Source organism: Leucopleurus acutus (genome assembly GCF_964270905.1).
Source record: "Leucopleurus acutus genome assembly, chromosome: 7".
Classification (NCBI taxonomy): Eukaryota; Metazoa; Chordata; class Mammalia; order Artiodactyla; family Delphinidae; genus Leucopleurus; species Leucopleurus acutus.
Window position 1 is genome coordinate 17,866,505 of NC_139150.1, and position 12,803 is coordinate 17,879,307.

At 49.9% G+C, this 12,803-nt stretch overlaps 1 protein-coding gene across 1 annotated transcript in view; it reads right to left on the minus strand.

Annotated features, from left to right (window-relative positions):
- PAPPA (pappalysin 1) overlaps positions 1–12,803 on the minus strand; it is a gene marked incomplete at its 5' end in the record, with an annotated part of 255,185 nt that overhangs the window by 63,597 nt on the left and 178,785 nt on the right. Inside the window, 2 exons of the mRNA XM_082842115.1 lie at positions 6,185–6,368; positions 8,607–8,775. Coding sequence (XP_082698241.1) covers positions 6,185–6,368; positions 8,607–8,775 — 353 coding nt within the window. The remainder of the gene's footprint in view (positions 1–6,184; positions 6,369–8,606; positions 8,776–12,803) is intronic.

Sequence of the window (12,803 nt, forward strand, 5' to 3'; positions counted from 1 at the left end):
TGATGCTTCTATCATTTCCACGCCTCCTTTTCTCATTCCTCTCCCTGTGTTTCCTGGGGGAACATGACTCAGGACACGAGGTGAAGGCATTTCTGAGCCTGGAATCCCTGGTTCAGGGGAAGAGTGCCGATGTCAGAAAGGTATGTGACCCTGTACTTCTGTTTGTTCATCTTTTAAAGTCAGGAAAATGAATCTTGCTCAGCCTGTCTACAGGCGAAGGAAACTTCAATCTCTAGTGAGTATTAAAATAATTATAAATGTACTGTCAAAAGAAACATATCTGTTTTTATTATTGTATTTTAAAGAGTATCTAGAAGACCCCATTTCTTTGAGAGTGCCTTTAAGATTGAAATTAACCTACAGTAGAACACAAGGAGGGAAATGCCAGGAGACCCATGTCTGGTTTTCTTAATGCCTTGTATACAGTGTTGGCACTGCCCACATCCTAAGGTCTGGGACGTGGTCTTGTTCATTCTTTTATTCCCAGAACCTACCCTGTGGCAAGCACATAGTAAGCCCTCAGTATCCATTTGTTAAATGCCTGGAGTATTATGAATCTACGTGTGACCTTGAACAAGTCACCTAACCTCTCTGGCCCTAAACCAAAGCCGTCTTTAAATTCTTGTCCAGCTCTAATATTTTAGGATGTGGAAGGGTATTGGCCACTGTATTAAGAAAACAAAAATGCAGCTAGCTGGACCAGGATAAGGACAGCACTCAGGAGGCTGCATTAACCAAAGGTAGGAGTGGGAGGAGATTCAGCGTCATTGCTCCTGTTAAGAAACAGACCTTGGACTTCCCTGGTGGCGCAGTGGTTAAGACTCCGTCTGCCAATGCAGGGGACGTGGGTTCGATCCCTGATCCAGGAAGATCCCACATGCCACGGAGCAACTAAGCCCGTGTGCCACAACTGCTGAGCCTGTGATCTAGAGCCCGCGAGCCACAACTACTGAACCCGTGTGCAACAACGACTGAAGCCCACACGCCTAGAGCCCGTGTTCCGCAACAAGAGAAGCCACCGCAATGAGAAGCCCACTCACTGCAACAGAGTAGTCCCTGCTCGCCACAACTAGAGAAAGCCCGCGTGCGGCAACAAAGACCCAACGCAGCCAAAAATAAATAAATTAATTCATTAAAAAAAAAAAAAAAGAAAGAAACAGACCTTGACAGAAGTGACAGCGCAAGAAGAAGAACAAGGGAGACTAATACAGAAGAGGCCTCACCCAGTGCCAGGGCTGCATAAAGTCAGGGAGAAGCTGAGGCAGGAGAAATGGAGGTACCAAGAGAAGCATGCAATCGTCTGCCGATTTTAGTCCTGAAAGCACATTTCTAGGCTCCTGGAATCCCAAGGAGCTAAAGAGAACATCTGAGCTGGGCTTGGCAGTCCCAGAAAGCATCATTTGCTCAGGAAAACTGGGCTCTCTCAGCTCCAGCCTGGGTGAGTCAGATCACATTTTGATTATTAAATTGTCCATTTCCCCCGCTAAATGTCTGAAAGGCATTCTACCAACAGCTGTCTATAATTGAGTCTATGAGGCAGGCCTAGGAAGAATCACTGGCGCCATCTCCTTGATCCTCCTAATAACCCAGTTTGTCATTAATCCCATTTTGTAGGTGAGAAAAGTGAGTCCCTGAGTGGGAAGGTGAGCTGCTCAAACTACAGCTGGGGCTCACTCCGGGTCTGTCTGACCCCTGCGTGCTTTCTCGACCCCGCTACAGAGCCTGCACCCAAGAGCATGGCCAAAGAGGAACTGCTGTCTAGGGAAAACCTCATGGAATCAGGACTGTGGACGAGTGGAGTTGCGCCAAAATCAAAACTAGTCATAGAGTAAGACTTCACCACTCCCTCCCCCTCCCCGCTGTCCAGAACGGTGTCGCTCACTTCCGAATTTCTTTACCAAGAGGCCCCGTATGTTAGACACAAAGAAAAAGAATGTGCTAAGATGCAGTCACAGACAGGGATAATTGATGGAGAATGTCCTAAGAAGAGGGAGCGAAGAGCCTGGAATGTTGGACACCTGCCATATAGGAGGGGCTGGGGAATGCAAAAGTGGGATTATTTCACCAGGTTGGTGGGAAGGGGCGCACCTAGCAAGAGGGCACCATTTCTAGGGTCAGGACCCCTGGGTGACCTTGTGGCCCCAGTGCTGCTGGTAACTCATACGTGACCTTGCATAAATGCCTTCCTGTCTTGGACCTCAGTTTCTGCACTGCACAATGAAATGATTGGCCTTGGTGACCTCTAGGCTTCTCCCAGCTCTGCCCTCTGTTTCAGGGTTTGATGGGAGTTCTGGGTTAAGGGGCATGGTTTAGAAAAGGCCAAAGGGATTCTGGGGCAGCAGCTAAGAACCCTGAAGTAAGACTAGGCTGGACTCCTGAAGCTTGAGCGACCATTCAGAGTAGAGTGGGGCTGAGGGAGTGAGGGAGACAGGAAGAATTATCTAAGAGATAAAACTGCTGCTTGGTCTGTATTCTTACCACTGCTCATATCTAAAGGCGGCTTCCTAAGCAGCTGTGTGATCCTGAACACGTTTCTTCTCCACAGCGCTCCTCAGGCCCCAGGAAGCGTTTGAGTAGCGCTTTACCATTAGCACCTCGTGGTGCTTTGGACCCAGGGACATCCTAGACCCTGTTATCTCCAAAGTAGGAGGACGATAAGAGGAAGGGAGCAGCATTCTCTTAGGAGTGGTAGGAGAATTCCCCTTTGGGGGTGACCCTGTTTTTATGAGGAAGATGCCCCAATGAGACCCTTGGGATAAAGCGGAATCCTCCAGGGCTGGCTATCTGCTTCTGAGAAAGATGAAAGGGTCTCTGCCTGAGAGAGGATGTGAAATTCCTAGAGGAAGGGAGGTCAGGACAGGATGCTGAGGGAGAGGGTAAGGGGTGAGGAACAGAGCGGAGGTTGGGCGGGAGCCTGGACACCGCAGGTTGTGGGTGCTCACCTCACGTCCCTATCTTCAGGAGAGTCTAAAGAAATCAGAAGATGCTCGATGGTATTAGGTATCTTCTGCAAACTAGTGAATAGACTGCGTTGAAATCTGAGGTTAGACAGAAGTAGACAGTGGGCCTTTTAGAAAGATTTTGTTTTTTTGGCCGTTTCATGCGTCATGTGGGATCTTAGTTCCCCCACCAGGGATCGAACACACGCCCCCTGCAGTGGAAGTGCGGAGTCTTAACTACTGGACCGCCAGGGAAGTCCCTAGAAAGATTTCTGTAGGATGAGCACATGCTTGCTTCAGAAGCCCCACTCCAGAATTGATATCCAGGGCACCCCACATGGTTGAGGTGAGGCTGACGAGGTCATGGACGTAACGTTGCAATTTTAGCCATTTAATCAAACATTTATGATTTTGATGTTATTTTTTTAAAACTTGAGAGTAGTATTCTTTCCCTCATGCATGTCTGTAGGTTTGGTCTGTGCTTTTAGTGGTCGTTTGATAAAGGACCTTGGCGGGAGTGATTCTAGGGCTGTGAGTTCGCAGGGTATTTTGTGTACACGTGGATTCTAAGGGGCAAGGGAGTTCGCGGTGCTACCTGCATTAGAGCAGTTTTAGGGCCACACTCAGTGCTTCTCCTGGGTGGTGGCTGTTTGACTGAGAACGCTAACCTCCAGGTCCTGAGAAGAGCATGGAGGATGGATCGCGTCTCCACAGCTCCCAGGACTAAGGCCTCCGTGGGACAAAGGGGTCAGGGGCCGAGAGGGTAGCCACTGCCGGGATTCTCGTAAGGGTGCCCCCTGGAGATGAGTATTTACTAAGCGCTTTCTCTGGCCCTGGCATTTCGTACACACCGTTACTTTTAATTCTCAACATGACACTTCAACGTGGCTGCCCTTACAGCCATCTTACAAATGAGAGTATTGAGACTCAAGGATGTGAAATTGTTTTCCTAAGATCAAACAGTTGGGGCAGAACCAGGGGTGGAATCCCAGTCTGTCTGACGAAAGCTCACATTCTTTTTGCTTAAATCACGCTGCAGGGAAAGGAAAAACGAAGGGAGGAAAGGGAAGCCAACAAGAAATGTGGTAAAATTTTGTTTTGATCCCCTCTTTATCTTCTGGCTTAAGAAGGGAGGCATCATTAACAAGCTCGAGAGAGAGGTAAGGGCTTCCCTGGTGGCGCAGTGGTTGAGAGTCCGCCTGCCGATGCAGGGGACTCGGGTTCGTGCCCCGGTCCGGGAAGATCCCACATGCCGCGGAGCGGCTGCGCCCGTGAGCCATGGCCGCTGAGCCTGCGCGTCCGGAGCCTGTTGCTCCGCAACGGGAGAGGCCACAGCAGTGAGAAGCCCGCGTACCGCAAAAAAAAAGAGAGAGAGGTAAAAGGACCTCTGCCCAGTTTTTGCTGCCAGAAGATCCAAGCCAAAGCACCAGAACCTGGAATCTGAACATCAGATGATGCTGGGAACCAAGGCCATGGTGTGCCAGTGGGTCCTGGTGGGTCAATGTGGCCACTGGCGAGATGCTGCCCTGCGTTTTCAAGGGAAGAGCAAAGTGGGTATCAACAACTATCAAAATGGCGGTCCTCCTGGGGCCATGTCTACATGGTAGGGTCACCCCGTCCACCAGAGTTAAGCAGAGGAGCAATGGCAGAAGGGCCTGAATCATTTTGATGAAGGATTATTATTAGCCACAATGAGGGCTGTAATAATAAATGCTAATTTATACGCGTCCCTTTCCCAAGGGCCTCTGATTGAGAGGTGAAGTGTGATTTCCTAGTCTGGAGTTATTAACAGGTCCCACTTCTGGGCAAATGGGGGCCAAGGGAAGGGCTCAGGTAACCTGAAAGATGGAGGGTTTACAGTTTCCGCTGGTCTCTTCACCTCTCTCAGATCTCAATCTCTATAGCAGCTCAGATAAAATGATTTTACATTCAAATCTTCTTGGGTAAAAAAAAAAAATGAGGGGCCCTAAAGGACGCACCCCAGAAGTGCTTCCTGCTTTTCTTTTGGGGTGGTTTAGTGAGATCGCCGGGTCCTTCACTCATTTCTTAAAAGAAACATTTCTTATGGTATTACTTTCATCAAGTTATCCAGCCACTCGGTCTATACACTTGATTGAGTCTTACTATGTGTGGTAATCTTTTGAAGTTCTATATTTCCTTGAAAATTTGGGGACGCTATTGACTTTCTCTAATCATCAAAATGCCTGAAACTCATGAATTTGCAATATGACATCTAAGTTGAAGGGGATTTACACACCTCCCTCCAAACCCCGCCACCACTCCACAGAAGTCCACTCATTCCCACTCTAAGGAATGATGAACCCCAAGGTAGGACACCTGCTTAGTGAGATATCATTTGGGGTGTCTGATAAAGGGGCAATGTTTCCTCCGATAAACCACGCAAAGGAGAGAGTCCTGGCACCTGTGAGAATTGAGTATAATGTCCAGATCCAATACGCAACGAGAAGCCAAGAGCGTCGTTCTGACAGTGCCGCTAACTTGCTCTGCGATTTTGTACAAGGTCCTTCCTTCCTCTCACTGGACCTCAGTTTCACCACCTTTCCAATAATCAGTTATTCCTGACTAGTTTAAAGAGCCCGTTTAGTCTTGACAGTCTAGGTCACCCAGGCCAGCCTCTCACTCATTTCCAACATAAGTTCTCTTCTCCAGTTCGCCAGACTATGTCTTACTCACCCAAATACCCCCAGCACGCTGCCCACGAGATCCCTGCAAGCACTTTCCGCCCAGAACCACTCCCCTCTGAGCCCTTCCTAAGAAGAAGCAGTGGCCTTTGGAAAAAGACAGACCTGGGCCCATGGTGGAGCCCCCCACTAACAGCATGATCTTGGACAAGTTCTCTCACCTCCCTGAGCCTGGATCTCCTCCTCTGTGAAAACGAGAATAGTAATAATACTTACCTCCTAGGCTTACTGGGCCCTAAACCTACGCAGTGAACTAGTCACATCAGTTCCAAATGTTACTTTCTTAGAATCTTTTCCTTCCTTCTACCCTCCTTCCCTTCCTTCTTGTCTCTTTCCCCTTTTGCAAGATTTGAAAGATCTTACAGATGCCATACGTATCCATACTCCCCTTTCCCCTCAGCTGCGCAGCAAGGCAGTCTACATAAATACAATGGGCAGAAAGGAATCAGAAGCACAGATAAAACCCTGTCCGCCCCTTGGTGTTTGAGCCCCAGCTGGAGGAGCTGGGAGCAGCCTCCAGGCCTCCCGCAGGAAGGACGGTACCTTTCAGCTGCGCTGGGTGGCGGCACTGGAAGGAGCACGTGCTGCCGAACGTGGTGCCCTTGAGGCAGGAGAACGAGGCAGCGTACACGTGGTGCTGGTCCGGGACGCCGCAGTCCACTGGCTCACACACCACCTGCTTGTTCCACTTGCCCTCCGTGCAGGTCACCGTGACACTGGGTCCTGTCTGAAAGGCGGGGGCAGGCACAGTGAGGAACGGCAGATGGAACCCCCAAGACGTGGCGAAACCCCCTTCTCCCCCAGGCTACGGCGCAGGCTCTTGCCAGGCGCCCAGAGATCAATGTTTAGCGTTTAACTCTAGCTCCCTTTCCATGATGCCAACAACTGTTTGAAGGAGGTGTTTCAGTTCCCACTTTACAGCTGCAGAAACTGAGGCTGAGAGACATTAAGGGATTAGCTCCAAGTTACACAGCTGGAAAAAGGATGAGAGGGAATTGAGCCCAGGCTCTTCACTGCTGTCTGGAGAGTCTCTCAGATCATTATTTCCATTCTGTTGCTGAGAATCTGAAGACTCAGACCCCTCGGGGCCTGACGACTTCTTTCACGAAATAGCCTCTGAAACGCGGCGCAGCGGTGGGACGCTGGCTGCTGATCTTCGTGTCTTTTCTTGGGCCTGGAGGAGACTGTGTGCTTCATCCTCTACTGCTTGGCACAGAGTGGGCATAGCCAGGGGAGAATGGAGAGCTGGATTTGGTCCTTTGTGCTACGAGATCGTGGGCAGGTCCCTTTCCTCGAGTTGTCCCTTTGGCGTTGAACCCAAGGATTGCTCTAAGAGTCACTCCCTACTCTGAGATGGGATGGTTCAATAGCTGGGAGAGGGAGACGTGAAGAAGGAACGAGCCTGAGAAAATGAAAGGGTCGACAAGGATTTGACCCAAACTAGAAGATGGCAGGGCTAGGGGTGGAAGGGCGAGGCCACGCTCCAGAGCCACGGGAGGGACCGGCATCGGCAGCCAGCATGGAGGCCTCCGTTCAAGGAGGGAGCTGCCAAATCCCAGGGGACCGGGGACGCCAAACGTTGAGTTGGGATTTTAAAAGCACGGGACACTTTACCCCTCTTAAGCACACATCCAAGGGAGGAGAGGTCCCTCACTGCCCAAACCAGCTTAATTGTTTCCACAGGACTTCAGACCTTCCGTGTCTGACACACAGAAGCAGGTGTCTAAGACAAGCAATTGAGGGTCCCAGAGGTCCCACGGGGACTGTGCAAACAGGTGTTCCCAGCAACGAGGAACGTGCCCTGTGTACCTGGAGCGCGAAGTGGGAGTCCGCTGGCAGGACCCCCCAGGAGGCTGCACCTGGAATCCCCAAATCTCAGGACTTAACTAACTGCCGCTCCCCTCCCCCACCGGAGACCCCACGGCCACACCGGCCGAAGCAACGTCCTGCGACGTCTCCAGTCCACCCGCTGCCACTGCCCTCATGCGGGACTCATCCCCCTTCCACACGCTCTTCTGATGACTTCCCGATGGCTCTCCCTGCGGCCAGTCTTCTGCCAGGCTCCAAGCCACACCCGGGTGGGCCGCTGGAAGGACCTTCATCCGCCATGATCTGACCACGCCACTTCCTTCAACAGCTCCCTGCTGCCCTAAAGATGACCCTCAAACTTCTGACCAAGCTAACAGGGCCTTGCACCGGCGCAACTTGCTTGCCCTCCAGCCCCACTGCTTGGGTGAGTTCAGTAAAAGAAACCTCTGTCTGTGGTGCGCTCCGGCTCACCAACGGGCAGCCACGTACCGTTCCTGCCTGTGCCTAGAGCCCGCCTCTTTCCCTCCCCACAACACGCGCCCCTCTGTCTGTCTCTCTAGTTCTCAGTTTTCATGTCGCTTCTTCCAGGGAGCTTTCCTTGACTCCCCCTGTGCTTCCACAACACCCTGCACTTCCCTTCACAGTGTTTAGCACACTGTGAGGCCATCACTCACTCATCTTCTGCTCGTGGTCACTAGTCACTAAGCTCCTTGAGAGGAGGAACTAGGTTTATCTCAGTGACCCTTTTTTCTCTAGCACCTACTATAGTATCTGGTTCCCGGAGTGCAGATGTTTGAATGAATGAATGAGCACCTCATTGACAGAGGGTTCACCTCTTCTGAAAGCAGCCCATTCGACTGTAGCAGAGTTCTGACTGTGACGGTTTCAGTCCAAAATTCATGCTCAGCCCATGGTTTTCCAGATTTGCAACCTATATGGGGACTCTGGTACATGTTGTATGCTCCTCTGCAAAGGAACCACTATCTCAGAAATCCCAGATTGACTCCCTCATTCATTCAATCCACACCTATTTATTGAGCATCTACTATGGGGCAGCAGTACTTTAAGTGCTGAGGATTCAGCAGAGAGCAGGTTCCACATCTGCTCAGCCTTTCCTGGGCTGGAGAGGAGCTCTGAGCCCGGCACCTGTGCACACCTGGCTTTTGATCAGCTCATCATCCCGCTGTATCTGGAGCACGTAGCCCGTCCGGCAGCTCACAGTGCACTGGGCACCGTGGTAGCGGTCACTGCTGGAGCAGTTGAGAGAAGCGTTCTCCACAGCCAGCTTCGGGCAGTCAGCGGCCTCACATGCGAAGTGCACGCAGCTGAGGAGGAAAGAAACAAGAGGGTGAGTGGGCGCTTTCTTGCAGGACGACTGCACTCCAGCTGGAAGACAAAACCTCATGGGCTTCCTCTCCAAATCTCTGGAGGCTGAAACTGGAGACACAGAGAGTGAACAAGACTCTGGAGGCAGTGGTCAAAGCTTATCGCTAAAAGCACAAGTTATGGAAACAGACAAACCAGAGTTCAAATCCTGTAGCTTGAAAACCTTATATGTTATGAATCTTCAAACCTTGCAGAACCTCAGTTTTTCCGTCTACAAAATGGGGATCATTATGATTACGGCAAGGATTCTTTGAGTCTCTTATCTGCCAGGCACTGAGTTGAATGAAAGCCTCTTGATATTTTATAATAGTACTCACTTCCGAGGGTCGCTGTGAGAATTAAATCAGTTCAGCAAAAGCACAGAGTGGAATTCCTGGCACACAAAAGCACTCAATAAATGGTAGTAGCTAATGGTATGAATAAATCCATGCTCTATTACCTAGAAGCTGTGTAACTTAGGCAAAGTACATCACCTCTCTGAGCTTCAGTGTACTCTCAAATTCGGCCAACCTATAGGTCCATGAGATTCAACTGGGGTACTGAAAGTAGAAGTCTTTTATAAACTGTAAAGTGACATGAATTGTTAGAAAAGTTGTGCAGAGATCACGCCATTCATCTTCAAGTCCGAGCTCCATCTCAGGTTCTACAGGAAGCGTTCTCGTGTCCCAGGCAAGCTCCCCCTGCCGCACTGGGCCCTCCTTTCTCTAAAAGCCTGGTCTCTTGCTTCATGCATTGAAAACACAGGTCCTGGGTGCCCATCACGTGCCGGAATGTGTGCTAACCCTTAAGGAAACGGAAAAAACATAAAACTCCTGTGCTTAGGTGATCTTTCCCCTCGTACTACCGTCATGCAGACGCTTAATAACATTAGTGACCATTCACTGACTGCTTATATACATGAGCTCACCCATCCTCACGGCAGCCCTATGAGCTAAGTGTTATTCATTTTACAGTTGGAAAAATCGGGGACCGGCAAGATCAAGTTACTTGTTTAAGTTCCCATCCAGATGTGTGACTCCAAAGTCCTTGCTGTTAACCTCACCTCACACCTGGACTAGAACTTCCCTGAGGGTAGAGATAATGCCTGTTTCACCTCAGTATACTTCGCACTGCCAATAAAAATGCCTTGCATGAAATAGCTGTTTCCTAAACAGCAAGAAACAAATGGTGGCAGTGTCTTGCAATAACTCTTAAGCACTTTGCAGACGTTGACATGTTGATTTTGAACACTGAAAGCTTCCGGGAGGCAGTTCTCTCTACCTTGCCCCTCTGACTCTGTCTAACACAACGCCTGGCATATGGTATGCACAGACAGCTAGGTTGCCATCCAGAGCCTCGAAGCCTTCTTTTTCCTGTTTCTATCTAGGACACAAGGAGCGGTGGGTGGTCAAACCAACTTAAGAAGAAATTCCCAACTTTTTTCTTGGTGCCAGTTTCCAGGATACCCCACTGAGGATTTTACAGGAACGTGGTTACTCAGCCCCACTCTCTATCCCCTGCTCCAAAGTATGGTAAGAATTAAAGTGGGATAAGTGGGGTGGGCGGTGCGGGGGCGGGTGTGAGGCGCTAACATCTCTAAAACTTATCACAAACAAATTCACTTTTAAAATACCCAGACAAGGGCAAGCCTTAGCTTCAGGTCTCAGACCCGCACCGATGTGAGCTCTGCAGTCTCCACATACCGCCTCCCCTTTCAGAAATGCAGGGTGAGTGGGATTAAGTGACACTCGCTGAGCTGTTCTGATTCTCCGCCCTTTTTCCTGCCCCTGACAGCCTCTGCGGGGCTCCATGTGGAGACTGTAGCTGTGGAGTCAACGCAGGGTCTTTGACACCAAACAATGCATCTGTTCACGTTGTGTAAGCGCTGGGGGAAAGAGCCACATGGTTCCAATTTAAATAGATTTACTCTGTAAGCTACCAGCTTCCAAGCCAGTCTTCTGACCTTTACCTTACAGTTTGGCCGTTCTCGCCCTGCACTCCCAGGAGGTCCCTGGGCTCCCATCTGATGACCACCAGGGGGGCTCTGGGAACTCTTTTTGAAAGACAATGGCTCTGGGCTTCTCTGGGCTACGGGGCCATTAGGATAAAAACAGCACCCTCCCTCCTTCTGTGCTTATTAGGTTCTTCTCTGTAGGAAAAGGATAAACTGGAAAACGTGGTTTCCTAGAATGGAAAGAACCTAGGGCTTAGCAAGTGGGCAAATTGGGGAGCCCCAGCTCTGCCATTTATCAGTTGTTTGATCTTGGCAAGTTATGTAACGCCCTGAGCCTCAGTTTCCTCCTCTGTCAAGTGGAGGTGATAAAATGATCCACCTCTCAAGACTGTCAAAACCAGGGGACATGTCAGCCACTGGCTCATCATTCAACACACTTGCCTGGGGCTCTCGCTGCGCAGCAGACACTGTTCTAGACGCTAGGGCTACCGTGGAAGAGTCCTGTCACCGTGTGTATTTGAGGAGGGAGGACATGTGCCCAAAAAAAGTAATCGATAAGCTTGTTTTAGATAGTGATGCATACCGTAAGGGCACTAAACCCAGGTGACATTCTAGAGGGTGACTGTTAGGGGAGGGGTGGGCAGGACACCACGCACACAGGGGTCAGGGGAAGCCTCCTCGGGGACACCTGAACTAAGACCTGGATGAGACGAAGGGATTAGCTATACAAAGGTTTGGGGCAGAAGGAATTCCAGGCAGAGTGAAGGGCACGTGCAAAGGTCCAGCACAGGTTGGAGCTCAGCGTATTTGCAGAGCTGAAAGGTCAAGGCATGAGAAATGCTTTAGCAACTATGACGCTCCACGAGAAGGCGGTCTCTCTCCTCTGGCTCTTTCTGCTATGAAGGAAAACATTCACTGGTCATATGAGTTACCGGACCAAACAGGTCTATGCTCTAATGGGGAGGTCAATGCTTTGGGTCAATGAGACCAGTCAGTTTTCTTCATTGCAGGACTTCTCAGAACCTTGAATGTTCCACTGCACATGGTGGGTTTTCAGGAGGGACTCGTGTGCGCAGCATTTTCCAAGCTCTGATAACCTTTCTTCGCGGCATGTTTCTTAGGACGAGTGTCCTCCAGACACACCTTAGGGAATGTGGAGTCCCTGCTTTTTCAGCACATTTGTCTAAACCTGGCCTACAGGAACAAGAAGGAAAGGGGAAAAGGAATGAAGAGTAACAGGTATCGGCAGCTGTGTTTTACCTTCATTATCTTCTCCGCGTCCTCACCGTAACTCCATGAGGTAGTATTATTGTTCCCATTTTTGAGAAGAAGAGATTAAGACTAAGCGAGTTTAAATTGCTTGTCCAAAGGCACTCGGCATGGACAGGACTGCAGCACGGATCTGCCTGTCTGTCCCTAAGTCCCTGCTCTTCCCTTTGCTGTCCCGTTCGTTAGTTAGAAAGGGTTGTGTGAACACATTGTCCAAAAATGATAAACATTACCCCAACTGCCCCTCCCAAATAACTCCCTGACACAGCTCTGTCATTTCTGAAACACAAAAACAAAAATCAAAACAAGGAAAACAAAACAAAACAAAAGGCTCTGCCTTCATTAAAAAAAAAGTGGGGGAAGGATTTCATACCAGTGACGGGCTGTCAATAAAAATAACAAAAGAAGGGGAAAAAAGAAGACTTTCCTCAGAAGGGAGGAAAGTGGCTGAGGCCAGGGGGGGAAGGGACACAGGTAAATCTTACCAAAAAAATGCTCACAACCTGGGTGAAGGTGGAAACACCCCCTCTCCCCATGCAGAGATAATCAGATACTTATGAATTTTCTTTTCTTCTTATACATATTTAATTCATTTACTTAGAGAGTCAAGTTCCATGTAGAGGTAGGTCCTTAAGTGATCCCCCAGTCAGTCCTCCAACTGCTGCCCCCGCGGTCCACTGAAAGGGCCCCCGGTCATGCATAATGGGGGATAGTAGGTACCCCTCAACCGGGACAGAGAAGGCCAGAGGTTAAAGGGCTGGTGAG